General features: G+C 38.2%; 1 protein-coding gene across 1 annotated transcript; it reads left to right on the top strand.

Moving 5' to 3' along the window:
- Positions 1-12: 12 nt before the first annotated feature.
- LOC120498266 (sodium channel protein type 2 subunit alpha-like) lies at positions 13-27,940 on the top strand. The gene is made up of 5 exons (XM_039700791.1): positions 13-293; positions 20,263-20,582; positions 23,607-23,725; positions 26,251-26,340; positions 27,853-27,940. The coding sequence occupies exons 2-5, from the start codon at positions 20,316-20,318 to the stop codon at positions 27,938-27,940; spliced, it is 564 nt and encodes a 187-aa protein (XP_039556725.1). The 5' UTR covers positions 13-293; positions 20,263-20,315.
- The last annotated feature ends 47 nt before the right edge of the window (positions 27,941-27,987 follow it).

The following is a 27,987-nucleotide window of genomic DNA, read 5'->3' as shown; positions in this document are numbered from 1 at the left end:
CTCTCCCCCCTCCCTTTTTTCCCCCACCACCAATTTTCTGATCGATGCTGGGATTCAAGGAGTGAAGCTCAGAACAGGAAGCAGGCGAAGACACTACAGAATACTGCAGAGGCTCCTTTGTTGCTTTTATGGGGAGGTTCTTTATTTCTTTCCTTTTTCATTTCAGTGAAATCAAGAGTTTACAAGCTTCTTTGCCCAGGAACCTGTACCTGCAGTAGAAGGAGCCTCTCATCATCTATCTACAAGTGTATGGATATTTCTTATGCTATGATTTTTAATCCTCTTTTAATCAGGTAAGACACCATTATATTTAATTAGAATGCTAAAAGCCAACAAATTCTAGCTGGTTTTTACCAAGATTCTTCTCTTGTGGTGCCACACCTAGTTTTCAATTAATATTAATAGAGCAAGAGGAGAGGAAATAATAGCCATCTTTGCCACTGCATGATTTTTCATAGCATTCAATCAGGTCTTAGCACAATAATGATAAATGATGTTGCTCTGTAGCTTTCTGGTCCTATGTTTTTTAAGCTTGCATGTTTGTGATAAGGATTATTTTTGAGTTTGTGTTTTCCATCTTAATTGTGGTAATTTGTTGCTGTTATTTTAAGGTGGTCATCCACAAGTGTTTTCTTTTTCTGTGGGAGGCTATATTGGTTCTGTATTCTGAATCCAAATTGGAGTGTGTTTTAAAGCACACAACTGCATCCCTGGGATTGCACAATTTTGATGCAGAGATGTACTGTTGCTTCTTTATAGCATTTTCAGTGTGAGGCTCTCTTTACTTCCTAAATTCATCTTTTTTTTTCTGTGAGGCATAGGAGATTTATAGGATTCTCCCCTCCCTCATCTCCCAAAACAGCCTCTCCCTGATGGAAGACAGAATGGAGGACTTGTCTGTGACTAAACATGGTTTTGCACTGCTGCATATACCATATGAAGCACATCTGTTTTGTGACTTGTTTTTATATATAAGAATGAAATTTTTATTTTGAAACTTCATTCCATATTGCATGAGAGAGAAAAAATATTCCTTTCATTATTTTTTTAGAAGCATGATACCCACTGGGAGAGACAGCAGAATGACTCAGGAGGTGGGAAGCTCATGCAGCACCCCCTGACTCTTCTTTCAAACCTTCTGGTCTTTTTTCTACCTTCTCTGAATTACACCAATAATGGTTTTAGTTGGTAAAAACAACACAGAAATGCATTGACTTACAAAGTCATAGGTCAGAGAAGGGGCTCAATAACCAGTTTGTGAAAAAACAGAGAATGTGATGTGCAATCAGTTTTTTCCCCTGTTGCTTTCTATTATAGGGTGGTAAGTAGCACTTCATCAAAATTTTTACCTGTGTAAAGGCAAACTTTTTTCTTTTTGTGGTGATTAGTGAAGCAACAGAAAATTGCCTGTTGGGATTCGAATGCTTGATGCTGTGTTGGCTTTAGACGATTCCATAGATACAAGTGAAACATTAAGAAGGTTCATACACATTCTCGCCATCTCTGCAGGTTGCCTGCTTAGCTGCATTTTTCCGATCAATGTTTTCAATATGCATTATCTGGGCATGGCTGAGCCATTGCAATATCTGAAGGTCTCTTCACTAGATGGTAAAGGTTCCTTCATTATTGAACGGATCTGGAGAAATTATGAATGCTCATGTCCAAATGATCTGCAATTTCCTCTGGTGACAAATGCATTAAATAAATGATGCTCTCATATGCCTATAGGCCCCACTTCAACAACAAACAGACATGTCAATGGGATGACTCACATTCTCAATATTAAGCAAGTGGATAAATACCTGGCTCTGTTCTCTTGATTTTTAGACTGCACCAATTTTCAAAGAAAAAATATTTGTAATCACAGAAATTTTCCAGTGCTTATAAAATGCAGTTAGTAGGTCAAATGGGCATATAGCTTCCAAGGTAATCTTTAGATGAACTCTTCTGTTTAAAAAAAATAAAAATAAAATCAATTGAGTTATCATAGCCCTTAAAGGAAAACATTGAAGTAGAATTCTTACAGATTTTTAATATATTTATTGTGAACATTAGGTCTTGGGAAACAGAGGCACATAAATGGCGGTAGCATATCAAAGCATGATCCAGATATATTTCATTAGGAATAAAGTTGGATATTTCTGAAGGAGTTCAAGCAAAACTTGACCCTAATAGAAAGCTGACTCCCCCTTGAGTATAGGGGTTATTAAAGCCTACTTGTTATTTTTTAATACTGAATTTCTGTAACTGAAGTGTACTTTGTACTCGTATAAGCATCAGATCTCAACAGGAGAGACCAGTGTTCCCACCCTGCAGCAAGAGCAAGAGCCCAGCATCAGTTATGCTGCCACGGCTGTTTCCTTGATTTCACCTCAGACCTGGATGAATAGATTGGTGTGGTCACTACCTCCAGCCCTGCTCCACCCCCAAGGAGCCCTAAAAACTCTCCCACCAAAGGGATGGAGAGGACACTGAAATCTAATATAGTCTATCTGTTTGACTCATCCCTGGTAGCAAGAAATGCAACCGTAATCCCGTTATGCACTCAGCTCTCAGCTGGAGCACAAAAAATCTCAAGCAAGATTTTTACTGTGTTGCTTCCAATGTTTTAAGACCACAGACATGATCCCACCAGCTTCTCCAAACCACAGTGGATCCTTTGTAGCTGCAGACCCTGGTCCTCCTGCACTCCCTCTGAGTGGAAGCAGCCTCCTGCCCATCAGAGTCCTCCTGTTCCTCTCTCTTTGCCCTCAGTCCCAGCTTGCCAAGCAGGCATCTGGAATCCCAGGGCCTCCTTTCTAGAGGCTTCCTGAAGTCACTCAAATAAATCCATTTCTTCTACCTTCCCTCATCTTGTGGACACCCACCAGCCTTAGAAATCCTGGGTGAGAAGACCTTTCTGCCAATGGTCACTTGTATCTTCTGTTCCTCTGTTACTGTGTTTGAAAGACGAACAATGTACCTAATTTCCCAGAGGTGGTAATAAGGACAGGCAAATGATGTTGTGAATTACTAAATGACTTAAGACCTTTTTTTAAAAAAGCTGAGGAAATAATAATTCTGTACTTAATGCATAATTGGGAATATATCCTGTAAAGAAGTTTTATGACCAAAATACTGAGAGAGGACAATTTAAAGAAACATTGAATAACTATATTCACTCTCTTCAGTTCAAATTCCAAGTTGGCTACTTTAACTCTCTTATTTTTGCTTCTGAACCATTTTCTGACCCTTACCTCCAACTGAAGTCCAGAAGCTTCCCCTTTCTGCCTCTGACTGGTCTGGGACCAGCAGGAGGGCTTTGCTTCCTCTCCTGCTTTCAGTTCTGGGTGCCTCAGAAGTTCTCAGTATTAACTGTGCTGAAAGGGGCTGCTAATGTAGAAACACAGCCAACACATGGCAGCTCTCTAAGTATTTATTACAAGCTGCTAAGAAGCTTTTTCTGAGCAAATCTAAAAATTATTTTAGAGACCAGATTTCAATAAATTTAAACAGGAGCAACAAGACTCAAACTCATATATTGCCTGAGCAGCCTACTTGACACAATCCAGAATAAATAGATTGTGGCAAAAATTCTCAAACAAAAAAGGCTGGGAATACATTTTAATGCTGCAGGATAACCACCATGCTTATTAAATAAACACAAAAACAGTTTTAAATCTTCCTATTAAAAAACCTACAACATAGATTCATCATTCTTGCCTGTTGTTTTTTAAACTTGTAGATTAGAGAAATAACACTGTCAAACCTTTTCCAATAAGCAGACTAAAAATGTACTTTTTCTATCTAATGGTGAAATTCTTGTTGTTATAAGAATTCAGACAGAAAGAGGATGCATGAATCTGCATTGTGAAGTTGATATTTACTTTCTATTTTAATTGAAATAAATATTTCACCATTTATAGTGGCATTGAAGAAATAAATTAAGTATCAACAATTAATTTTTGGCTAAGCTGAAAGCCTTATGAAGTGATTCACATGATGGAAACACAAAGCAAACAAAACTATGTCAGGTTGTCCATACTGTATGAAAAAAAAAAAAGTAAAATAAAAAAAAATTAGCAATAACTTCTTTTTATGTCTCTCAAGCTGAAGTTCAGTGGTTGTTCCATGTGAAGTTTTCTTAGGCTTTGTGCAGTTGTGATCTTTCTTGCTGCTTGATTCTTGGCTTGGTTTCCACTGATTTTGGCCAGATGAATAGTTGCAACTAATGCTAGTTGGTCCTCACCATCTTTCTGGAGGTCCTCACAGGTGGTTGCCATTGTGCATTAAAAATGCAAGCTTCTTTGACCATGGGAAAGAGGCTCATGTTCAATAAGATAATGGTTGCTCCGTGCAGGGTGCAGCTACCTTACCTGCACAAAGGGATGACACACAGCATGAGCAGGCATGCATTTTGAGATGATGGATGTCCAGGTTTTGAACGTACAGCAAGTGGGTTTCTGATGTGGATTTGTCATTTGAGAGAGGGTGCCTTCATTCTATGCCATAAGCTACTGATTGTCTGGTCTTAAATGGAGTTGTAAGATACAGCTTTTGAGTAATTCAGACGCCAAACCACCTGCTCTAGCCAAAATGTTGGGTACTGTTCAAGACTGCAGTAAAAAGCAGGATGGCAGCAGGTCCAGCCAGCCTCTAGCTTAGCACTTGGGTTTCAAAGGCAGCATTTGTGCTGTATGGAACTGTACAAGCCTGCCTGATTATTTTGGCCTTCTAACTTCTGACTCCATGGCTTTCTGGTCACTGATACTGAGCTAACTTAGTTAAAGCTGCAATGGTTCCCCATCTACCTCTGTCATTCCTCTCACAGCAGGGTGAGTATTGCTTTAGTTTAATTATTACCAGCAGGCTTTCAGAGTGGGGCAGAAACAGTCTTCCTATCTGAATTATACATAATTTTTTTTTCTATACCATCTTCACCATGTCTCACCATCCTCAGTGTAACTGCAAAATCCTCCACAGACTTTGAACCCAATGTAGTTTTGTTTGATGATAAATGTAAATGACTCACTCTGAAATTAGAAGTCTGACTCAAGTTCTCTAAAGCAATACACTGTGTTCTAGACTCACCGTTCGTCTCAGTAGGATAACAGATATATTAGGAGCTGGATTCCATACATGTATACAAAATGGAGACAGATACATGCAAAAAAATTTGACAGTCTGTGATCTCAAGAAAAACAGTGGCCAGAGTTTCATGGATCATAAACTGTGGGGAGCAAGGTTAGAAACAAATGTCCTTTGCCTAGACACTGGGATTTGTAATTAACAATGAGTTCCATAAACAGGTACCAATATTTAAACAAACCATGTGCTTAAAGGCAAGTATATGGCAAATTTCTAGACAAGCGCTATAATGAAACAAGGACTCTGCTCAGCATAGTTGAAATTTGACAGCCTATCTCTAAGTATGCTAATTGTATTTTGTGTATAAGTAAACATTTGTACCAAAGGCAAACCAGTGGAAAATCCTACTTCTTGGGCCACAAGGCAAGCTTTGTTAGATAAGTCTTCCCTCCTGGAAGTCTCTGGCAAAGTTATCTTAACTGGCACTGTAGCACACAAGGTTGTACCCAAAGAGTTTTAACAGGTGTATTTGTAGAGTGTGTGAGCTCCATGTGTTTTCTCCTTGCTGAAAGTCAATAATGCAACCATGGAAACTAAAAGATAAGTACTGACACCAGGCAGGATGAAAAAATCTTCCATCTGTAGTTGTGTTAACCTGAAAGCAGACATGGGGCAAACACTGCACAATTGTTTGCAGATTGAGGCTTTGGTGATGGCTGCACAAACACCCTGTGCAAATGCATTCACACAGGTTAGATTTTTCAGTGCAGAACCTGGTTTCCATTTTGTAAAATGGGTAGCACTACAAAAGTGTTGACAGTAAACAGCCTCCCAAGTACCACGATAATACTGCTGAAAAGTTCTCCTCGTGAAGCAATGAGAATATTCTTTGAAAATACTGGGTGCAGGTTGAGTTCTACTTTCATTTGGCTTCTGGCAAACACTAATATATGAAATGGAAAGCACCAAATTTTGCTCTCAGAAGCAATAGGAAGATGGAAACCTTTAAAATTATTAAGGAAGTAAATTTTATTAGAAAGAAATAGACAGTAAATGTTACTAGGCCACACTTAAGAGAGTAACTTTTCAACAGAATAATGTTTTACATCTTGCAAAGAGTTTGCTTTTGTAGTTATGTTGGCTAAACATAAGCAAGAGTCATAACATTTTCAAGACTTGTTTCAAAATTTTTTTATGGTATTTTCAGTTATAATTAACATTTAAAGTGCTTCACAGCCTTTACATTTGTCACCATAAAAAGATATTTCTGCTTTTGCCAGATGAAATTTTTTGATCTTTCATTTGAAGCAAATCTTTGGCCCCCAAAGCCCAGCCAAAGGCAGGCTACTTTCACACAGAGAAATCTGGTACTCTACTATTATTCTTCGGGGAAAAGAAATTGAACATAAGCCTCAGGGAATGATGATGATGATGATGACCTTTAATGTTATATGGGACACTTGGGTGTTATTACTCATGCTGATATCTTGCTCCATGGAGTGGCAGAGGCAGGGAACTCTGGAGAAGTGTTCTCCATTGCTGGGAAAGGGATTATATAGCTTTTCTCAGTATTGACCTCACTTCCAAATCAGTTCATGGATTCACACATTCTCAAAATAATCTGTCCTTAGTGAGAAAGATGAAGGATATGATGCAGAAATGGAGTGAGCTGGTGAGCTGGTATAAATATTGTGAGGATGGGCAAATGTGGTAAGAGGAAATATCATCTGCGAATTAAAGAGTGACTGATGGAAAAAATGCAGCCAAATGTAGGGTGGGGTAAAGAGAAATTTTAGAAGGGTATCCAAATTGAGTTTATATGAAAAAAAGTTGAATACATTGTAAAGGAAGTATTGACTTGTGTATCCATGTTTCTGTATGGAAATAAGAAGTGTGCACAGTGGGCACGACTACTGTGGCAAAACAGTCCTTGCAGTGGTACAGCTCCAAGTTGCAGGTGACGCTGTGAGCAAGGAATGCTTCTAAGAACTCTTTGGGGAGCTCCTGTATTTCCTCTAATCAGAACCTGTTTTGCTGGCTCAAACATAGTGGGAATGGAAAAACTCTCCTGAAGATGTTTTCAACATCTGCTCTGTTTTTTTATTCACAGAAACCTACAAATGCAAATTGAGTATATAAAAAAACCCCATACACTTAGGAAATTATTCTGTACTGAAAAAAAAATTATCAAACTCCATTGAACAAATTTCAGTAAATAGTCCAGTTACAATTGGCTGCAGTTTTATTTTAGCCTAGAATTTTGCAGATTATTGTCAGCAAGCCTTTCTTTCCCCATAGTTATAAAATATAATGAACAAGCCTCCACTCTTTTTAAAATAAAGTTACCTTGAAACTGAATCTGCATTTTTAAAGAAAGTGACTGAATTTTAAAGCTGTTAATTGTTTTCTCCCTTTTATGAAAACAATCAGGAGCTATAAAAAATTAGTTTTGGGCAGATATATGATGTAAGTATTCAGCTTTCCATTTCTGGCACATTTCCATACTTCCGTGGAACTTCTCCTTTTTTTCGTAACATCACTTGGACATCAAGTGATGTCCAAGTATGAAACAAGGCACCCATGTTATTGCAATAATACTTTGCCATAAGGTAACTTACTAAGGGTTTCTCATGAATTTGGTGTGTTTCAGCTGAGACTCTTTAAATCAGGGGACTGGTATAATCCACACTGGGCAGAATGTCAGAGTAAGCACTCATAACCATTCCCTCTGATCCTGCACTTACGAATCTGCATTGCTCCCTCAGGCCTTTCAAGTTCCTTGATGGAATAGTGATACTACCTTCCTGCTCTTACTTAACTGGCATGTGTTGGCCATAGGCACTTTGTCCCTCAGCATAAATTGATCCATAAAGATGTTTTCATAGTGTTCAGAATGTTTTCAGTTTATGTCTTGATATGACAGGTTTGGAGAACACTATAAAAGGCAAAGAGAAACTGGGCCTGGCAAACTGTTTCAGGATTTTTTAATGGAATTTCTATTTAATTGTGGGCCAATTAACTACTCTGTTTCCTTTCAGAGCAAAAAAAAAATCTTCTAAATTTAATAGAGACTTGTTTAATGCTTTTTAATGTTATATTTCTGACTGAGCTTTTCATTACCCAGGGAAACAAGTGTGCTGGTCAGGTCACTGGGGAGTAGTGATGATATTTGCTCTCTGCCTTTGCATGGGAAGTGGAAGGGATGAAGGTGCAGCTCTAAAGCTTTCTAACAGTTTCTCTGTGTTGGTCTGGGAAATCCTATGTAACCATTTGGCTGTGTTCTGCACAAATCAACAATCCTATTACTCATCATAGGGTCTAATTTCATGCTGTTTGGTTTAATTTTTCCCTTTTGGTTGCCAAATTTTGACTATACATCCAGTTTTATGTGTTTCCCACTGATGACATCTTCATTTAAAATACATAGTTACTCAGCTGTAGAGATGCCTGTAGTGTGAAGCTTTGGACAGTTGGCAGAACTGTAATACATGGTAACTATTAAAATTACAGTAATTAATACATATTGTTGTGTACTACAGCGGGAATATTCAATTTTCCCCCTGTCTCTGTCAAGGTGTATCAGAATGCGGACCCCATATATTTTCATATGTCATTCTGGTTCCCAAACCACACGTAGTTCTGCTTCTTAAAACACAAAATGAGAACAGGTGGTACAATGGTAATAGGTGCAAAATAAGTGGCTGATATTTAGTAAGGAGGTGTGGAAGTAAAAGGATCTACTAACTATTTCACACTTTCAGAAATCACATTAAAAGCATGCTAGTAAGTGGCAGAATCAAGGAATCAGTTGTGGAAAACTGAATTAAGTCTGTCTTTACAGTCTAGAAATCACACATCTGATTTGTAGCCACCTGTGAAAACAGCGGTTTAGAGTGAATTGCCTGCCATCAGGCAGGACTGAGTACTCATCTCTTACCCCTTCTAGTCAGTCCAGAGAGACAGGCACTTCTACGGCACAACTTGCCTCATCTTAAGATAGATTACTCAAATAGGTCAGAAGAATTGCCTTTTACAAGACCTATTTTTCTCCAGAAGTATGAAAGGAGTTCAGATTGGCTTAGATGCAGATGCCAATAGAAACAGGCATCTGATGCCAGAGAAAGCAAACCCTACTTGTGGCATGGCCACTTCTCCAAGACAGCATACAGACCGTGCATGAAGAACACATCCTTCTTTTCCCCTTCCCACTAGTCACTTTTCCTGATCCCTGTGCAGCACCAGCGAATCAAGGCAGTCTCCTTCAAAACAAGTCTCACTGCTTTTAAGAGCTCATCCATATTGTATACTACATCAGACAGTGAACATTGCATTGCAGTATCTACTGACAAATGCACCAAAACTAAAGCAGACCTCAATTCTATGCTGTCATTTCAGTCCTTCTTCCTACAGTAATAGGGGCTTTTCATGGGCGTGTTGGTACACAATTTTAGGGAGACCATGTTGATACACTTATGAATGGGTTATTGAACACAGGTTCACACATACTTCAAAGAGCTCCTGTCACATCTATAAATTCATTTTCACATATTTTTGTCCATCCTTCCAATTAATTCCAGTTCAGTTATCTCAGGTTTTTATTCTCTCTCTTCCCAATCCTCCCAAGCTTTTTTTGCTTTCTCCTGTCTCTGCTTCCCTCATTATACTGCCTCCTCTCCTGCTTCTCTTCTCTACCTGGTCTCCTTTGTATTAAAATTGATCAACCTCGATGAGCTTCTTGATCATAATAATCCACAAGTCTTTGAGTTTTTCACGTCTCTGCAACCAGCCTGCAGGATTACTGCAGCCAATTTTGAGACAGTTGCTTTATCCAGGCAGACAGTTCTTACACGTATCATTTCCCTGGAGGTTTCTTATGCTGCCAGCCTTCAGTCTGAGATATGTTTCCCTTTTCGCCCAAATGCCCCCTTTTCCTTCTATATTTCCTTCTGGGTTTTTATGGGTTTTTTCCTTGTTCGTTTGGTTTGGTTTCTTTAATAAAGAACATACAAAAAGATCTAGAACAAAAAGATTAAAGCATTCCCACTCCTGGGTCAGCAGAGTCCACAAAGACAGACTTCAGTTGAAGGAAAATGCCCTCAGACAGACAATGAAACATTAACAGAAAAATGCATTACCTCTGTAATTCACACTTTTAAATCTCTGGGGTGTTCTTTCAAATACATGCAAACTAATTTTTCCAAAATGTCCAACTCTAGGCAAGTATTGTAGGTATTATTCCAAAAGCAAAAGTCCCAAATTCAGAATGTGACTTATTCATGCTTTGAACATTGGCAACTATAAACTGTTAAGGGTAAATACATATACATAGCCTTTTTCTTAGAAATAGTTTCATTTGAGTTGAAGCTTCCCTCCAAAAATTGGTCTGAGGCAAAACCATAAAATTTTAGCCCCAGCACTTCAAGTTTGGCATAACTGAGCAAGGGGAGAAGAAGAAAAAAATAAAAGGAAAACTGGATAGGTCAATGTCAAGTATCTCAGTAATAAACAGTACCATCAGCCCCATCTGCAACTAGCATGAGACATCACAACTTGTAACTAGTAGCTGGCTTGGACCCATCTGCACTCTGTCCCTAAGGATATAGTAAGAACTGCTAACCACAAACCATCATAAGACTAAAAGAATATTTAAAAGTAAATATAGGACCTCATCTGTGACTTAATTTCTAGAATCACTGAAACCACTTTGCTTCTAGTTTATTTGAAGTGGCACTTTACTGAAACAAAGCCAACTCTTCTGTTCCAGTGGCAAAGGGAATCTGGTGGGGACCATGAATGAGAAAGGAAGTTGTGCTGTGCAGTTGTGCTTTTTTGTAGTTGTGCTTTTTTGTGCGTGTGATTCTACCTCCTTCAGAGACCTTGATATGTTTCCAGGTGCAGCTACATAGTAGGAGCATGAGTAGTGCTTATGAGGAAACATTTTGTGGCATCCTGCCCTTGAAGGTTGACAGATATCCAGGGAGTTAATGCTTCTCTCAAGCTGCATTAACTCCTGCAGGAGCCCCTTGGCAGCTGGTGCTGTGCAGCTGCAGGGAGCCTGTCAGCGTCAGTACAGTTCCCGGGGGAGAAATTCTCATCTGTTGTCCATGGAGATATTTGTTTCCCCCGTGTGGGATGGTCCTCATGCTTTCTGTGCCTATTGTGCTTTGGGGTTGGAAGTTTCTCAAGAGGCAGTTTGGTTTGTCACTAGTCAGCTATCTTTGCAAACGCAAGCCTATTTGGAAAATGCTCCGTTCAGATCCAGGTTCTCTTTAATTTGCGAAGTTACAAATTGGACATATACACCCTCACATCCTCCCACATTCACAAAGTTAAAACCCAGGGGTTTTGGCATGTAGTGGATGAGGTTAATTTTTAATCAAAAATATACCAACAGCTTGAAATGAGTGGAGATGATGTAAAAACTGTCCCAGCACCCCACTCCCCAGGTCCGTTTCTATGGTTTTACAGTCACTGTTTCCTATTTAAAAAAGCCCCACAACACACCCGCCCACCCGGAGCAGGGGAATTGGCTGGCTGCAGGCAGTAGGCAGCATGGCTGACTGTATCCAATGCAGACGGTACACAAATCTGACTGAAGGAGGGATGGTGATCCCCCGGTTTCTTCCCGCCCTGATGGTAAAGCCTGAATTTGGCTCCATCGCTGCTTAGCTCGGCTCTTGGGACAGCGGGAAGGGACCTCGCCCGGCGGGGCTCCGCTGTCCCTCGCCGGTGGCCCTGAAGGGCGGGTTCTCCTCAGCAACCCCCGCCACTTCTGCCTCTCCTTCTCCTGCCGTTATCTGCCCTAAACACCCGCTCCTTCCCGCCCCTCCAGCTGCTCCCGTGTGAGCGGCCCGGCTGAAGCCGCCGGGGGCAGCTGTCCCTCTGCAACAGGCCGTGTGCCCGAGGGGGCCTTGCGGGACTCTGCGGGCCCGCGGGCGCGGCGCTCCCCCCGCGCAGCGCGGTGCCGCAGCCGCCGGACCGGTTGCTTGGCAACCTCCCCTGGGCGCCGCGCCATTGCGGAGCCCGGCCGCTCCCCGACCGCCTCCCCGGCCGCCTTTTCACTGGGCCCTGGCGCTTCCAGCGACACCTGGCCGCCCCTCTCCCCTCGCTGTGCCCACGGCGGCTGCCGAGGCCCAGGGCGGCGGCTCGGCTGCCGCACCTGCGGCGCGGGCCGGGCCGGGCGGCGGCGGCCGGCGGGCTCCGCCCTGCTTCCCCTGCCTCACTCCCCCGCCTTCTTGCCGCCTGCTCCCGGCTCGCCGCAGCGCCCGCCCTGTCGGCGCTGCCAGGTTACGGGGAGCGGGTGGGAATGTTTTGCGTGGAAGTGGAAGCTGCTGGCAGCAGCTCATGGAGAGGGAGGGCTCGGTCCGTGCCCCTTTGTCCCTGGCTTGAGGGAAGCTTCGCCCGGCTTCCCTGTCGGAGCCTGACCTGGGCTTACGTAAGCGATAACTGATAGGGCTTATTCATAGGTTGTGTTTGCAGCAGACTACAGTAAGAATATAAAAGTAGACTCACAGAGTATGTCCCACAGTAATTTGTCAGTAGGTTCAGAATAATGATTTATGTTGTTCATCCAAAACTTCTGGACAGATGTTCAGGGGATGTTAGAATCTCCCATCTACCTGGTGCCTTATATCCAAAGGATATAAATTAGATACGAATTTTCTGTAGCCACACTGTAGTTCAGATTAATTGGAGATTTCATTCTAAACATCTTTTGCATAATGCCCATACTGGGAATGCTAAATTCTGTGTTCTGGTTTGTCGGAAAAGAAATCACAGCATGTTTTATTAACAGCATAAGTAGTCAGCACATTCTCCTATTCTGGCAGCTGGAAATATCTAGCTCATCCCATACATATGGCACTTCTGTTATCATTACATCTTTGAATTGTATATTCACTCTCCCCACACAAACACACTAAAAATGGATATATCTCTAGCCTGACACTTACAGAAGACTCTTCTTGTGGGGATAGCTTCTCACGATGTGTATCAGGGCAAAGATTGATTTGAAGAAGAGCCCACTGAAGCTAGATAGCTGAAAGGCCATAATCACTTAATCAGCTTCATTAGGGACTTGGTGAATACTTTTGCGTTTTCTTCCCACATTGCTGTTCGATTTCCCTTTTTTGTCAAGGGAAATTTGAACTGTTGTTTCTGTTGTTTTGAACCTGTCTTGGATTTACATCAGCCTTGTTTTTTCCCTGTGATCAAGGAGCACTGGAGGAGATCATTAGAGTCTGGCAGAAAGCTTATCTCACTGTATTAAATAAAAAAAGTTGAAGAATGGTATTTTCATCAAGTGAAAAATCCAGATTGTCTAATACTAGAAAGAAGGATTTAAGGGCCTCTCATCTGGAAAGAAATGTAGCTTTTTTGTTCATGCATTGATATTTGATTAAAAATCAGCAACTTTTCAAAGGCCATTTCTAATAAAAGAGGAGAATGGATTAACTTCAACAAATGCAAATCATTACCAATTATTGGTTAACAGTAATTAAAATAACAATTAACTGATTATTACCAATGTTTTTTTCATAACACTTTAGAGTACATCTTGCCAGAGACCTATGGACAGTTTCCTGAAATAAGTTTTAAAGAGAGTAAGAAAATTTATTTAAAGGACCCCCCCAAACTTTCCCAATATGGATCTTTGTAGATCAGTTTTCACATTATATGATCCTTGCTGCAATTTTTTTCTTAAAATGCTGATGTTCTTATAGTCCTGATGTTCTTGTTGAAAGGAAATGGGTGATCCTGGTCACTTTCTGATCTTGGAAGAGCAATCCTAAGGCTGCTGTAACTGAATGGTAGCCTAATTTGATCCTTAGATTTGCTAGCATTTAGGCATTTTAATGACACTTTTTGCCTTTTTATTCTACTTATACTGGGTTCTACACCAGGTACAGAATCTGTGCCAATATTTGTTAGGTCCCTGTTCTGCTCCATTGTTCAAGCTCTGGAGATCCATTCATTCATACTCTGGTGCCTTAAGCCTTTTGAGCTTGCACTGAGGTGAAGCACTACAATTTGAAAGACACTGAAGGTAGTCAGCTAGTCCTTTTCACTCTGAGAGGACATCTCGAGACATTAAGACTCCTAATTCCTTTTCTTAAGTGCGACGGATCAGCTCTTTGATCTTTCTGAAATCTGCCCAGTTATTTACAGTTTTCAGCCAGACTACTGGGCTGATCTGGCTAAAATGCAGAGGTGCAGAAATGCTCAGGCCAACACGGTGGGAAATGAGAAGGGTAAGAGTGGGTGGAAAATGTGTCTGTCCTTTGTGACACAACTATCTCATATTGGCTTAAGGTTTCAAGTAACTGCATTTTCAAAGGTGACTTGCTAGTTATACATCCATCTAAAATGTTGGAAAATGTGTAGGAAGCTGTGTTTTAATATAGCTCTTGTAAGAGCCATTTGGAAAGATTTGTTTTGCAGGAACACCTACTGTTCAAAGTGCACAGTTCAGTACATCAGTATTGTATGAAGGGACCTCTGTCTCAGTGGCTACTGAACAGACAGTGGAGCATTGTATGAGACACACAAACCTCAGGCACAGGAGAACTGATGTTTATTTGCTGTCTAATTTCAGCAGTGGAGCAGTGAAAACATAAATATTAGCAGAGGTACTGCACCAGCTGTAAACCTTCCACCTTCCAACAGGGCAATCCCATGTTATGCAATCTTTGATGCAGTTCTGTGGAGTGCTGACAGCTTCCTTTAGGCCTGGGGACAAACATAACAGATGAAGCAGCACAAAACAATGAGAAACCTATACTTATTAAGACCCTAAAACAGTTAAGGCCTGTTACAAGTTTCTTGATTCTCATCCTGATCAGTTTTGCTACTCACACTCACCACTGATCTTTTTCTTCCGAGGTCTAGCTTTTCTTGAAGTCCTTGAAAGATTGTTATATGTCTTCTCTGTTAATTCCCTTTTTTCATTGGTAAAAAGTTTTCCTAACAAACCCTTTTGCTGCAGTTTAACGCCACAACCTCTTTACCTGTATGTTAGATAAAAAGAAAACAAATTCCTTTCCTTCCTCGGAAGAGCTTTCTTTGACATATAAAGACAGTCATTGTGTCTTCAATCGACCTTTTCAATGTAAAATTAATACAGAAAGAGCTCAAATCTTACATCTCCCTGGGATCTTCCAGATGTAGGATCTCTTGGATCCTACATTTCCTTGGATGTTTTATTTCTGTGGTCTGAATTCTTTCCATATTGTCGAAGTATAAAATGTAGAACTTCTATTTCTTCAATTGCAGCACGTTTTGAGCCCATTTTGTTGCTTGTCAGGACATTTTAAAGCCTAATAATATCCTCCCAGCTTACTTGTAGCCCTCCCAGTGTCATGTCATCTCAAAGCTAGTAAACATGTTTTTCTGTCACCTAGATCATCATGATTAATTCAGTAGTGTAGTAAGAATTTTAACTATCGTGGGGGAAAGAGGTGACAGAAATTATTTAAATTCAATGTATGGATACTATTTACAAGGAGAAAAAGCTCTGCTTAGGTCTCTTTTGCTCTTTCAATTAAAATATTGTTTTACTTTAGAGCATACAATTAATGGTATTGGGTTGTTTAAGATTAAAGGTCTTAGTGTAGTATTAACATGTTTTGCAAACTACAGGAATTTTCACAGTAACCTACACTTTGGTCAAAGTTGCTTGCCACTGTTTTAATTTTGGGACAGATTTTATTTAATTTATTGTTTCAGCAAAGAAATGGAAATATGCCAATGCAATTTGCTCATATCACAAAGTTGTAAGGCGTTGTCAAAGACTGAGCAAGCTATTATACAGAAAGGACTAGATGAGCTTGATGACTGCTGTTAGTGGAACAAGATGAAATTCAGAACTATAAATGAAAAGTCATGCAATTAGGGACAATCTAATATAGTACAGGGACACACAGCTGGAGAGTAAAACGATCACAGAACCACAGAGAATGATGGCCAGTTGCCAGTTGTGCATTTTAATGCTTTGCCATTGAACAAAGACAGTTTTTTACACATTTCTGAGGAAAAACTGGTAATCTATTTTCTTTCTAATTTTATTAATCAGGATTGTCTGTAAATGAAGGTTCTTAGGATGTCAGGAAAAGATTTGGAGGTTTCTCCTGGCTCTGTCCTGTCAAAAATCATTCACCCTCATGTGGAGTTTCTTTACGTATGACACTGAACACTTCTTCATCTCTACCCTCTCTGTGGGCCTTGTGTTTTACCAGATGAGTAAATGACAAGGTCCATTTCAAGCTTTCACACATGCCACAGTAGAGGGAAGATGGATACCGTCAGTGATAAAATTGTTCATAAAATGTACCCATGGCTGTAGGTGGGAAGCTAGACAGCAGTTGGAATGACTTATTACCAGAATTGCTATTCTTATTTCATGTTTATGTTTTAGGCAAGTTTTTTACCATGTTCACACAATAATTCTTAAACATAGGCTATGTTGAATTGGGTTTTCATTGATATTTGCTATGATTTAATAATTTTCCCTTTCTATCTCTAATAATTTTATCTGTTAGATTTACTATAGCTATGTGTAGTATCTAATATATTTTAAGGATTGTTACAAGCTTCTCTAGATGTATTAATTGCTGTTGTCTCCTTTTTAGAAATATATATTTTTTTCTTTTAGACTGCAAAGCTGATATTGCATTTCCTGTGTAATCTGTCTCTCCAAAATACTTGTTCATTTTTCCTTACAGCCTCCTAGTAAGACTGTAGACCCAAACCTCTAAGGCAATGGGATGCAATGTCCTGTGGCTATTTCCTTTTTGTCTTCTCTTTTCGCTGTCCTTCCTCACACTGTGTATCACTGGTGGAAATCAAAATGAGATCTCTGGTAATTTCAGACTCTTACAATAAGAAACAAATAATCAGATGCTTTCATTTAATATACTGTTAATGGAAGAATGAGGTGCCTTTCCCATATTGCGTGAATTAGCCCAGCTTTTCAGGTACTTGGTTTACTGTAACATTTGTACATAAGCTGTTGCCTATCCATGAAAATAAATAATCAAAATGCTCTTGTAGTTAGAAGCTCCTCTACTCCTCCTGTGGATCTGTGCTGCTTCACAGTCCTCTTATTCTGAGACTTCAGAACAGCCCCAAGTAAACTGTAGTCCTAATTAGAGCCAGCCAGAAGTTTTCATCCAAAGCTTTTTAACCAAAAAAAATTGGTTACATGGAATTATTTGCAAACTTATTCTTGATTTTCTTTTTCTTTGAATAATCTGTGAAAATAGAAAACCCTATTGAATTAAACACTTTTCTAAAAAGGCTTTTAACATTATTTTAAAATATTGTGTAATGTTTAAATGAATCAAACCCAAATTGATACTTTTGATGTGGTTCAATTATAATTCTCATTTGGCACATCTTGTCTTAGTTGCTGAAAATTTCAAAAACTTATTTTGACCAAGTCAAACTCTTCATTATCTCACCACAATTACAAAAGGACAAAATTATCAATATTTTCCCCTCTCTTCACTGTCTGTTTTTCAAAACCACAGGGACGTTTCTTCAGCCACTCCATTAATTCCTTCTCCAATGTCTCTCACTTTAGATTGACCTTTTGCTTTTTACTACTTTCCATACCTTTTTTTTTTTGTATCCTCTTCGTGGTTGAAGGAAAGGAGACGGCAGAGAGTAAATGACTGCCGGAAGATCTGAACGTACAGATACAGCAATGTGTCTTGCTTGAAAAGTTTGGAAGAGATTTGTGTTTGTGTGAAAGAAGAATGGAAGGGCAGAAGGTTGAATGGAAGGTAGGAGAGAGATAAAAAAGTTTTATTGGTGCAGCAGGAGGAAAAAGTATGAAAATTGGTAAGCATGGAAAATACAGAGCAAGCAGAAGAGTGGAAAGAAGTAGGATGGTGTTTTGGTGGAGTGGGGCCCCAAGGAGGTGTTTTACTGATTTGCTACAGAGGGTGGCTTACAGTGCTCCCAACCACCTGCTGCAGCAGGGAGCAAGAATAGATGGATTCTGTATAGGAACTTGCTGCTGCAGTGAACACTCAGAAGTGCCCTCCTTCCCTCCCTTTGCTGGACAATCCACATTTAGAAAGAATGCACAGTGAACATATTGTATGCATTTATTTTAGAACATTTACACAACCTGTAGTTTAAAATAATCCAGACTGCTGGTAACACAGTTTCAGCAATTGCTTAGGTTGTACTCTGTCTGTGTAACCTCCATTTTTTGATTTCTCTTACTTTGCTATCCCTCCTACTTTCTTTCTTTCTTTCTTTCTTTCTTTCTCACCTTCACAGTTTTAACAGCTATGGTCACATCAGTAGCTGCTATGTATTCAAAAGAATTTTTGAGAATCTTGAGACTTGACTGGTTATATAAAATCATATATTTTAATCCAAGAGTCTCAGTTTAAGGAAGTGTTCAAGCATGCAAAAATTCTTTACCATTTCTGAGAAGAATTTATGAGTATATATCAGTACCATCTACTGGCAATAAGAGTTACAGCACTTAGTAGGCTCACACAGGAAATGCCAGACTTTACTTCAATAACCAGGATCCTTCAGCAGGAAGTTAGGTGTGGTCTGTAAAAGGAGAATTTAAAAAAAATAGAAGAAGAAAGGAAAAAAAAAAAAAAAGGATAAGGCATGATGGAATTTTAACTGCAGTCTTCCCTGGTGCCATTCCAAACCCACATAACTGCAAGATTCTTCACTGGTAATGAATTTTTAATTGTTTCCTGCAGTATTAAAACAGAATTATGCTTTTTCTTTTTCTTTTTTTTTTTCCTTCCGTAATTAGAAATAAAATCTAACAGGATTCTGCTGTAGGACCATTTTCATTTTCCTAATGAACCTTTCTGCTGCTGGTAGTCAGTGCAGCTCCCAGCAGCAGTTTGGTACAGACTGTACATGACAGAATGCACCAGGTGCATTTGCCTGCAGTGGAAGAGCATGCTCACAGGGAGACCTGCAGGAGTTGGGATGTGTGTGGATTGTGTAGGTGTAAGTGGCTGTGTGCATATGGTTGAAAAGGAGGAGAAAGCATCATGTTGCAGCTTATTTAACAGCCTTCAAAAATATTTGTTGCGACTGTGTGTACCGGAGTATGTGTGCTAAGTGAGACGGTAAAATAGGATCAGGCTGATTGTATTCAAACTTTTGTATAATTTTAATCTGATTATTGTTTCTGGGTATATTGTCTTACTCAGAATTTGTTATTTTATTGCATTTGCTGTATTTTTAATGTGCTTACTCAGAAGGATGCTTGAGAAAAATTCTTGTAGGCTACAGCAGATAGCCTGTTTGCAATTTCAGATCAAAGTATTTGCATTGGGAATATTTTCCACTGTTCTTTTTAACTGAACTGCCTGGAGACATTAAGAAGAGATGGTCCTGCTCTTGGTGAAATTTATGAAATATATACACAATTGATATGATCTCAGACATAAAAGATCTAAGTGCAGGTTGTAATGATTAAAAATCGGTTTTGTTTAATTCAGCAATTCTTCCAGTGCACAGTGTGTTGCCAGGCAGGGGATCTGAATACAGGTGCTGATGCCTGAACCTTGTTTCCTGAGCTGGCAGTTCGGCAAAGGCAGCAGATTTGTACTCGAAGAGAAGGAGCATTTATATTGCTTTCAACTGATCCTTCTGGCCCTACATGGCAATAGTGGATTCTAAGAGTCATTTCTGGTCCATATAGGAGGGAGGACTGATCCAAGATGCAGCTTTCAGGGTAATAAGGAGCTACATTGTCTGGAGTCTCACTCAATACTGAACCAAATACTTCAGAACTGTTGATTCCTAACACTGAATGTAGTGGAAAATATCTCCTACTCTATTCATAGGAATGGATAACATTACTCTTGATAAAGGCAAAATATGTTATTGTATTGTATGTGATTTTTTTATCAGCCTGTAGAATTGACAATCTATTGGTGCAAGCACTAAATGAATTTTAAACTAAATGCTTTAAGAATTGATACCTCTGAGACTATCTAAGAGGCAAGCTGCAAAGGAAAATGACTTGTCTTGAAATAAAAACAAATTTAAAAATTCATTTCACGGCAGCCTCCTCTTGGATGATAATTCCTACATTTAACATTTTGTCCCCCACAAAATTCTGTGATGATATATTACTTTACATTGTTGGTAGCTGTGTTGTTCTAAATTTTTTCTGTGTGTGTGTGTTTTTTTTTATTTTAGCACTTTTTTTATGAGAGAGGCTAAACAGTAATTAAGAGGTGCAGGATGAAAAGATGGCACAATCAGTGCTGGTACCACCAGGACCTGACAGCTTCCGCTACTTCACAAGAGAATCCCTTGCAGCTATTGAACAGCGTATCAATGAAGAGAAAGCTAAAAAATCCAAACAAGAGCGCAAAGATGATGATGATGAAGATGGCCCAAAGCCAAACAGTGACTTGGAGGCAGGAAAGACCCTGCCATTTATTTACGGCGACATACCTCCAGGAATGGTGTCCGAGCCCTTGGAAGACCTGGACCCATATTATATCAATAAAAAAGTGAGTGTAAAAGTATTTCCATCAGACTTTAAGAAAAATAAATAACAAACAACCCTTCAAAGGCATAGTATTTCTATTGTTTTTGATCTAGAGCTTCCATATAATAATTCCATCAACAGCTGATGTGATTGGCAGAAGTCTCCACTCTAAGAGCAGAAATTAGTAATGCTTGTGGGACCTTATAGACAAGTAGAGATGCACTTATTTTTTTAATAAACCTGGCATTTTATTAAAACCTGTAACTTTCAGTGTTTTGCACACAGGACAATTGAAGTAGCAGCACAGGGTTTATCTTTAGAATAATTACTAATTGCTGTCTTGTAGTTGTGAAAGGAGCAGGTCTCCAATATGAAATCCACCTCAAAGGTAGCTACACATCCTCTTACTAGATTTCTTCACTGCTGTGAAAAGTTTAGGTTGCATTCTCTTTTCACTGGGAAGGATAGGGAAGTATGTAAAGGTAATTTCTCAGGATATGATGATCATCCTGATCCATATTTACTCTGTAGAGGCATCATATATCCAACTTAGTCTGGGTGAAAAAATTTTCTTATCCAGTTCTATTTTGTACTAGGATTGTTTTCAAAGAGGAGGTATTCAAAAGAGGGACTTAAATAAAGCGGAGGTAGCAATTGCACTTGGAGTGTTGACAGAATGTTACATAATTAAAAAATTATTTTTATGGAGATGTTACTTAAAAAAAACCTCCAAACAATCCACATATTTGCTTTGATTTAAAGTAACAACAACTGCTGTGGCCAGCACAAAAGTGTTGAACTTTAGACTAGTGTCCAGATGGCCTTGGGTTTCCTCCAGATTTTCAGTCCCTTTGATTTTGGCATCATATGTATTGCAGTCTCATTATTCTACTAGTAAAGAAGAAATTATTTTTTTACCTTGTTTTCATAATTTTTTTCTCCTGCTTTTTTTTCTTTCCTGTGGAAACTAGCTAGCTAACAAAAACAAGTGAATTAAAAAACCAAAACCCATGAAAGTGAAGAAACTGCTTCAAAGAAAAATGAAGAAAGATTCCAAGAATTGTTATGATTCAAACTCAGACTAAGAGAAAAAATGCAAATGAAGATATTTCCTGCAGGAATTAGGGGTATGCCTCATCAGTAATATGTTGAAATAATAGCAATATAGGCATACCATGAATAACTAAGCAGAATAGCTAAAAAAAATCAATAGTGCTTAAAGTGTTCATTGCAGGATTTCTAAAACAGAATTCCTGTAAAGAGAATAATGAGTTAAATCTGAAAACAAGGTTTTCAATTAATTATCATGTTTTGCTCCCTTTAGTCAAGTGATTTACCCTGTTGAAGTCTGGAAGGCAAATAGAATTTGGGTCAAAGTAACAATTCCTTTCCTTAATTCTTTTCACATTCTGTAGTAGTAAAAATCTAAATTCAATGCCAGAAATCCTAAAGTTAGAGCATGCATCATCATGCTTTGGAAACTAGAAGAGTAATTCTGCAATTAAGTGTGGATGTGAAGTAAAATCCTGCTGAATTGCTCGTTCCTGATTGAGAAATGTATAGCAGTTGCCATGATCTTTTTCCAAAAGCATTGTGGTTTCCAGTAGGAGAAGCAAGACTTCAAGCTTTATGAATTTCTCCTATTGTTTTTCTTAGCATTCTTTGCATATTTTTGAACATAATTTTTTGGGTCAGGCTCCATTTTCATTTTTTAGCCTAACTTGATGAGTCAGCATAACACAAATGCTACTTCATGAGAGGTTTTGTCAAAGTAAAGGGAAAAGAAAACATAAGAAACTGATTATTAGAAGTCCTGTTTTCATTAACTCCAGGACCAATAGTAAGAGAGTTGAAAAATCTTCATAGTAAAGAACATGTTACAGACTCCTGTACAATAAAAGATCAAAGTACAGCTTGAGAATCTCTAAGTATGGGAGAATGCAAACATGTTAAGTTTGGAACCACTGATTTTTATAATTTATAATTTATTATTTCAGGCAGGGAGAGGCTGTGGTTTCAGCTGCTCTTATTTGCCACACCTGCTCAGAAAGTAGAGCATAATCTTGACAAATGCTGCCCTCTGATTTCAGTTGAGTTAGATCATGGCTGCTGGCAGTATTCCAGGTCTGCATGGCTTATGTGCCCTTTGGGCTTCCTAGACTGCCACAATGCTATCTAGATCCTTTTTCTTTCAAAATTACGAAAGTCACCCATGTGTAGAAAGAAGAAATTGTGGAAATAGACTGGACTTTCCCCAGATGTGTGGGACTCAACATAATTTTTTTTAAAAAACCCTTACAGGCTTTGTTCTTTATTGCTTGGATTTTAAAAGCACTGTTACATTTAAAAATGCTTTTTTTAAAATGAGCAATTGCTGAAAATGTGGAGAGAGTGAAAATAGCTGGATACAGTGAATGGAATGAATTCTGTATTAGGTGAAAGTAAAGTACAACAAGGAAAATAGACTTGCAGGTACAGAACTATCACAAGCAATAGCTGAAAAGGGGACTAATACATTACTCTGAGTACAGCAAAAAATTGAGTACATTAGTGTTATGTTCAAAAATGGTTGTCGAAACCTCTTGATTTCCATATTTCCATGATCACTTGAAACTTGGATCACTTTGAGTTACTTTTGTCTTAGTACTTTGATTTGATAATTTATGCTGGTTATTTGATTTGGGGATTGAAGTTTTAATGGCTCTCATTTTGGTTGCAGTTACAGACCTCAGTTATATGTTATACCGCACAAAAAGTATGCTAGTTCTTCAAATATTGCCTACCTTACTTTCATACTTGTCTCTGTTTACTAGCTAGAAATATCAGGATTACTTATGATTTCTTTATAGATGCACTTAAATGTTCATTTAATTGTATTTATAGTAATTTGGCTGGATGCTACAATGTGTGAACTGGACAAGGGGATTGTGTCAATGCAAAAAGAGCATATTGACCAAATATGATTAATGATGAAATGAAAATTATTCAGGGTTTGTAACTTGGTGTCTTCTAAATGCTGTTTTTCATTCTCTTTTTCTTTTTCCAGACCTTTATAGTATTAAATAAAGGAAAGGCAATATTCCGATTCAGTGCCACCTCTGCCCTGTACATGTTAACTCCTTTCAATCCTCTTAGAAAAATAGCTATTAAGATTTTGGTACATTCATATCCTTTTCAAGTGGTTAGTCTGAAACTGTAATGAATGAGATGTTACTTAGTATTTAAATCATTCTCTGGCACATGTCCCAGGATCAATGTGATCGGTAGTGCTTTGTCCCTCTTCTCTCTACTATTTCTGTCTTCTGATCTTTTTCTCATTCTCCTTTTTCATTTCTGTTCATTGCTGGATCCTAATATAGTAATACCAAAAGCCAGACAACCAGTCATCGTCCTTTACAATTTCTGTATCTTCTTTCTTCACCCACATAATTTTTCCTTCCCTCTTATTTTTTTTCTGTAATCTTCACATCTTTTTTTCATCTTTCCTCCTCCACATTTTTCATAAACTGCAGATATATTGCTCAGAATACTTTCAGTTCTTCCCTGACACTGTGTATTAAAATCAAATCTTTGATCCCAGGTCTGTGCTTACATGAGTATTTAGTGAAAATATGGTTTCATTATTCCTTTTCATTTTCTGATTCAGATAACCCTAACAGAAAGATAGATTCATAACACAGCTTAGATTTCTTGTTTTGTTATACATTCTCAGTCTTGTATGTATCCCACCTCTCTGTTTTATTTCATGATCATTATTGCATTATACACTTGTAAACCTATTGATGTTTTAATTTCAGTCTTCAAGAAGGTCATGAGATTTCCACATTGCAGGTAGAGATTTGAAAAGCTAAATTATTATAATTACTTAACTATTATTTTGTCTTTTTCGGTGTTTTAATAGCAGACTATAGTAGGCATCCCACTGGTCTGATCCCAAATACCAATATGAGCAATGAGGTCATTGACTTCAGAAAGCCAGCTTACTTAATAAGCAAAAAATACAAATGTTTACACACTTGTATTTACAGAAGTCTAATATAAGCACACTGAAAGTAACTTTGTGTTAGCATTGTGTACAGAGATCCTGAGATTATGTAGACTAAATCTTGAAAGGACTTTTTTCAGTCTTGGTGTACTGGAAGACTGATAATTACAGTGGTTGGTATGTGTTAGACATTGTTATCAATGGCTAGCCTACGAATGACTTCCAAAACAATCATGATACTGCATAGCCTGTTGTCAATTTTCTTGCAACAGGTGCCACTAGAAATTATTATTTTTCAGTAGTATGACACTTTTTCCCATATTCTGAAGCATTATTATATTGACTTATGGGAAATAATAGAAGATTGTGGGTCTGAGGTGGTGGTGAAGAACTAGTCACCAAAGTCAGAATGCTAAACCACGTTTTTTAAATTTATGGTATATTATAGTTATTTTTCCACCAATGAAAGCATAGTGAGGGTCTGCAACTCTAAGTGGACATTTCATCAAAAAGGATTTTGAAAGCCTATGTAAAGTACAGGCTGGTGAAACACTTGTAGCATGGGTTTTTAATATTTAAAAAAACATATATTTATTTCTCTTTTGCTCTGTTCATATGTGTTCATTACATAAAGAGAAGCTAGGTTCTCAGTTAAGAATTTTAAATATATTCATTGTGCAGAAAACCCAAAGGATTGTTGAATGTAATGTCACAGTTTTTTGACAGCTCAGAAGGTAGAGGTATCATTATCACTTGAAGGGTTTTTTAATTAGCGTAGACATACAAAGAAAAGTTTTGGAGGGGAACCTCACAGTACTTCTCACCCCATTGTATTTGGATTTCTATTTAGGAGCACCACATGAACCTGCAGCTGTTCTCAAACTCGAGCTTTGTCCTCTCTGTAGCTTTAGGTGTTGGTGCCATCATGTGGGCGTTTCGTGGTTCATCTGCATGGTTTTCATTTTGATGGGTGCATTTTTTTTTTGTATCTTAGAAGAATGTCAGCAGTTCTGAGAGTAAAAGGCTGTAGATTTAGAGTGACTTGAACCTTTTCTGGAATTCTATTTGGATCTTTTTTTTTGAGAATCACATGTGCCTTCCCCTCAACAGCATTTATATTACAAAAGTCATATATAAAACAAACAGCCATAAAACACTTTTCTCACTAAGATTTCCCCATGTTCTCTCCTACTATGTGGCAGCTAGCTTTCAGTGTATCATAGTGATAAGGAAAAATGTTGATACATGCCTAATTTTATGACAAAACACTGAAGTGAAGAAAATGTATTTTTCATTGCTTTGCATGCGTGAAGCAGATCAGATTTGTCTGGATCATCTAAAAGAAACACTTTTTGTGTTATTCAATATTTTTGTGTTATTATTGTGTTATAATATTGTGTATTATATGAAGTTAGAAGCTAATACTTCAAAGATTGACATTTTTGTTCAATAAGAAAAAATATTCCAGATTTGTGGTGCTTTTTAAAATACCTTTCAGGTTTTCTAATTTTTAGCATATGATTGTTCTCTTGTAGCTATAAAGCAGGGAATGAAAGCTTTAACATATTCAGGCCTTCTCACTGCCTATTAAAAGAGCAATAGAGGGATAGATAGCTCCTGATAGTGAAAATCTACCAAAGCAGTGTGTTATTTGATAATCTTGTTATGAAATTTTCTGGCTTACATTCCTTAACTCTTTGCCTACGTTATTCAGCATGCTTATCATGTGCACTATTTTGACCAACTGCGTATTTATGACCATGAGTAACCCTCCAGACTGGACAAAGAATGTAGAGTAAGTTAAATGGATTTTTTCTGAATAATATCCAATAATCAGAAATAAACTACTGTAAATTATATTAGGGTGGCTTCCACTGGCAGCAGCTACCTTGTTGGGACATCCTATCAACAGCTATTCGGATGCTATTTCCTTTGCTGTAACATTAAATGCATATAATTGTGTAATCACAAGTTCTTTAATGTCCTTCCTCTGTTTGCAGTACTACATGGAAAATGTAAGAAAAGCTATTCTTATGATCATACAGAAAAAGTGGATTATAAATATTTTTGACTGACTTCTATGTCACATCTGTGCAAGAATGCAGGGAAATGCAGTCTTTCATCTCTGTTGCAATAAACGTTACAGATAAATGAATGATCTCATGGATGGCTGTGTTGATCACAGTGCATCTTTCTCTTACTAAAACCAATATAACAGTGGAAAACTTTTATGCAAAATAAGCTGTTAAAAAAGTATTGAAATGGTTAGCTAATCATTGGTGCAATATGATGACTGCTTGGCTAATTGGTGCAAATAGCTGCAAGGTGTCAACACACAGTGACAGTTCCAAAGCTGCAGGCCACAGTGTGAAACGCTGTTCTTGGTGCTTCCTTGCTGCTGCTTCTGCATTCCTTACTGCTTGGGCTGATCCATACCTGTTTAATCTGCAGAAATCAAAAATGAAACCGTAGGGCTATTAAGGCAACGAGGACATTGTCATTTTGAGAATGTGTGTAAAGGCTTCAGTGTAAGCCTCTATGTATTCAGAATATTTAGCATGTAGTAAATATTTATGATGAAGATTCATTGCTTGAATATTTCTTCATGTCTGTATATTGTGCCATTCAGAGTTACAATGGATGTCCTCATTTGTGGAGTAAAGTAGTAAAGTTCTTCAGGAAATAAATTTCTTAGTAATTGAATGGAAAACTTTCATATCATTAAATTAAACTAAATTTCAGGATGACATCACTTGGACACAGAAGATTGAAATCAGAATGCCAGAATTAAATATCTTTTCAATTTACATTTCAACTACATTTTTAGTCAGAATTTAATTGGCATTCATGTATAATTTTGGTTGTTCTTGCACTTGTTTGATTCCTGTACTACATCTGTCTTGCTGAAGGTGAAGTACTGGATATACCTACTCCATAACACAGTTACAGAGCAATGAAGACAGATGAGGGTTGGCGCTTGCCAACTCTTGGGACTAAGCAACATTTCAGCATAAAAATAACATTGAAGAAAGGATTTTTTAGCCTGAAAGTAACTTCTAAAGTCCTAACATAATACATGTGTGTCGTTTGTTATAACATGAATTCAGACTGGTCATAAACATGCACCAATTAAGTAACGGGGAATTTTGCATCTGTCTTATTGCATAGAATGTAGAAGCTGAATTTAAGATGTGGGTTATCAGTGTTTAAATCCTAATGAGAAAACAAAATGAGAATAAAACAATTAGAGAGCATAAACTGCAAAAATAACGTGATGTATAAACTCTGTCTTGCATATTTTCCTCAGATACACATTCACTGGAATTTATACCTTTAAAAAAAAAAAAAATCAGCCTTTGAGTTTAACAAATTCTTGCATGAGATATTTGCAGTAAACAGCCTATCTGATTTGCATCTTATGACATCAAGCTTTCCTTTACAT

The sequence above is a fragment of the Passer montanus genome, unplaced genomic scaffold (genome assembly GCF_014805655.1).
Source record: "Passer montanus isolate IOZ18808 unplaced genomic scaffold, ASM1480565v1 scaffold1, whole genome shotgun sequence".
Classification (NCBI taxonomy): domain Eukaryota; kingdom Metazoa; phylum Chordata; class Aves; order Passeriformes; family Passeridae; genus Passer; species Passer montanus.
This window is presented reverse-complemented; position numbering and strand designations above follow the sequence as displayed.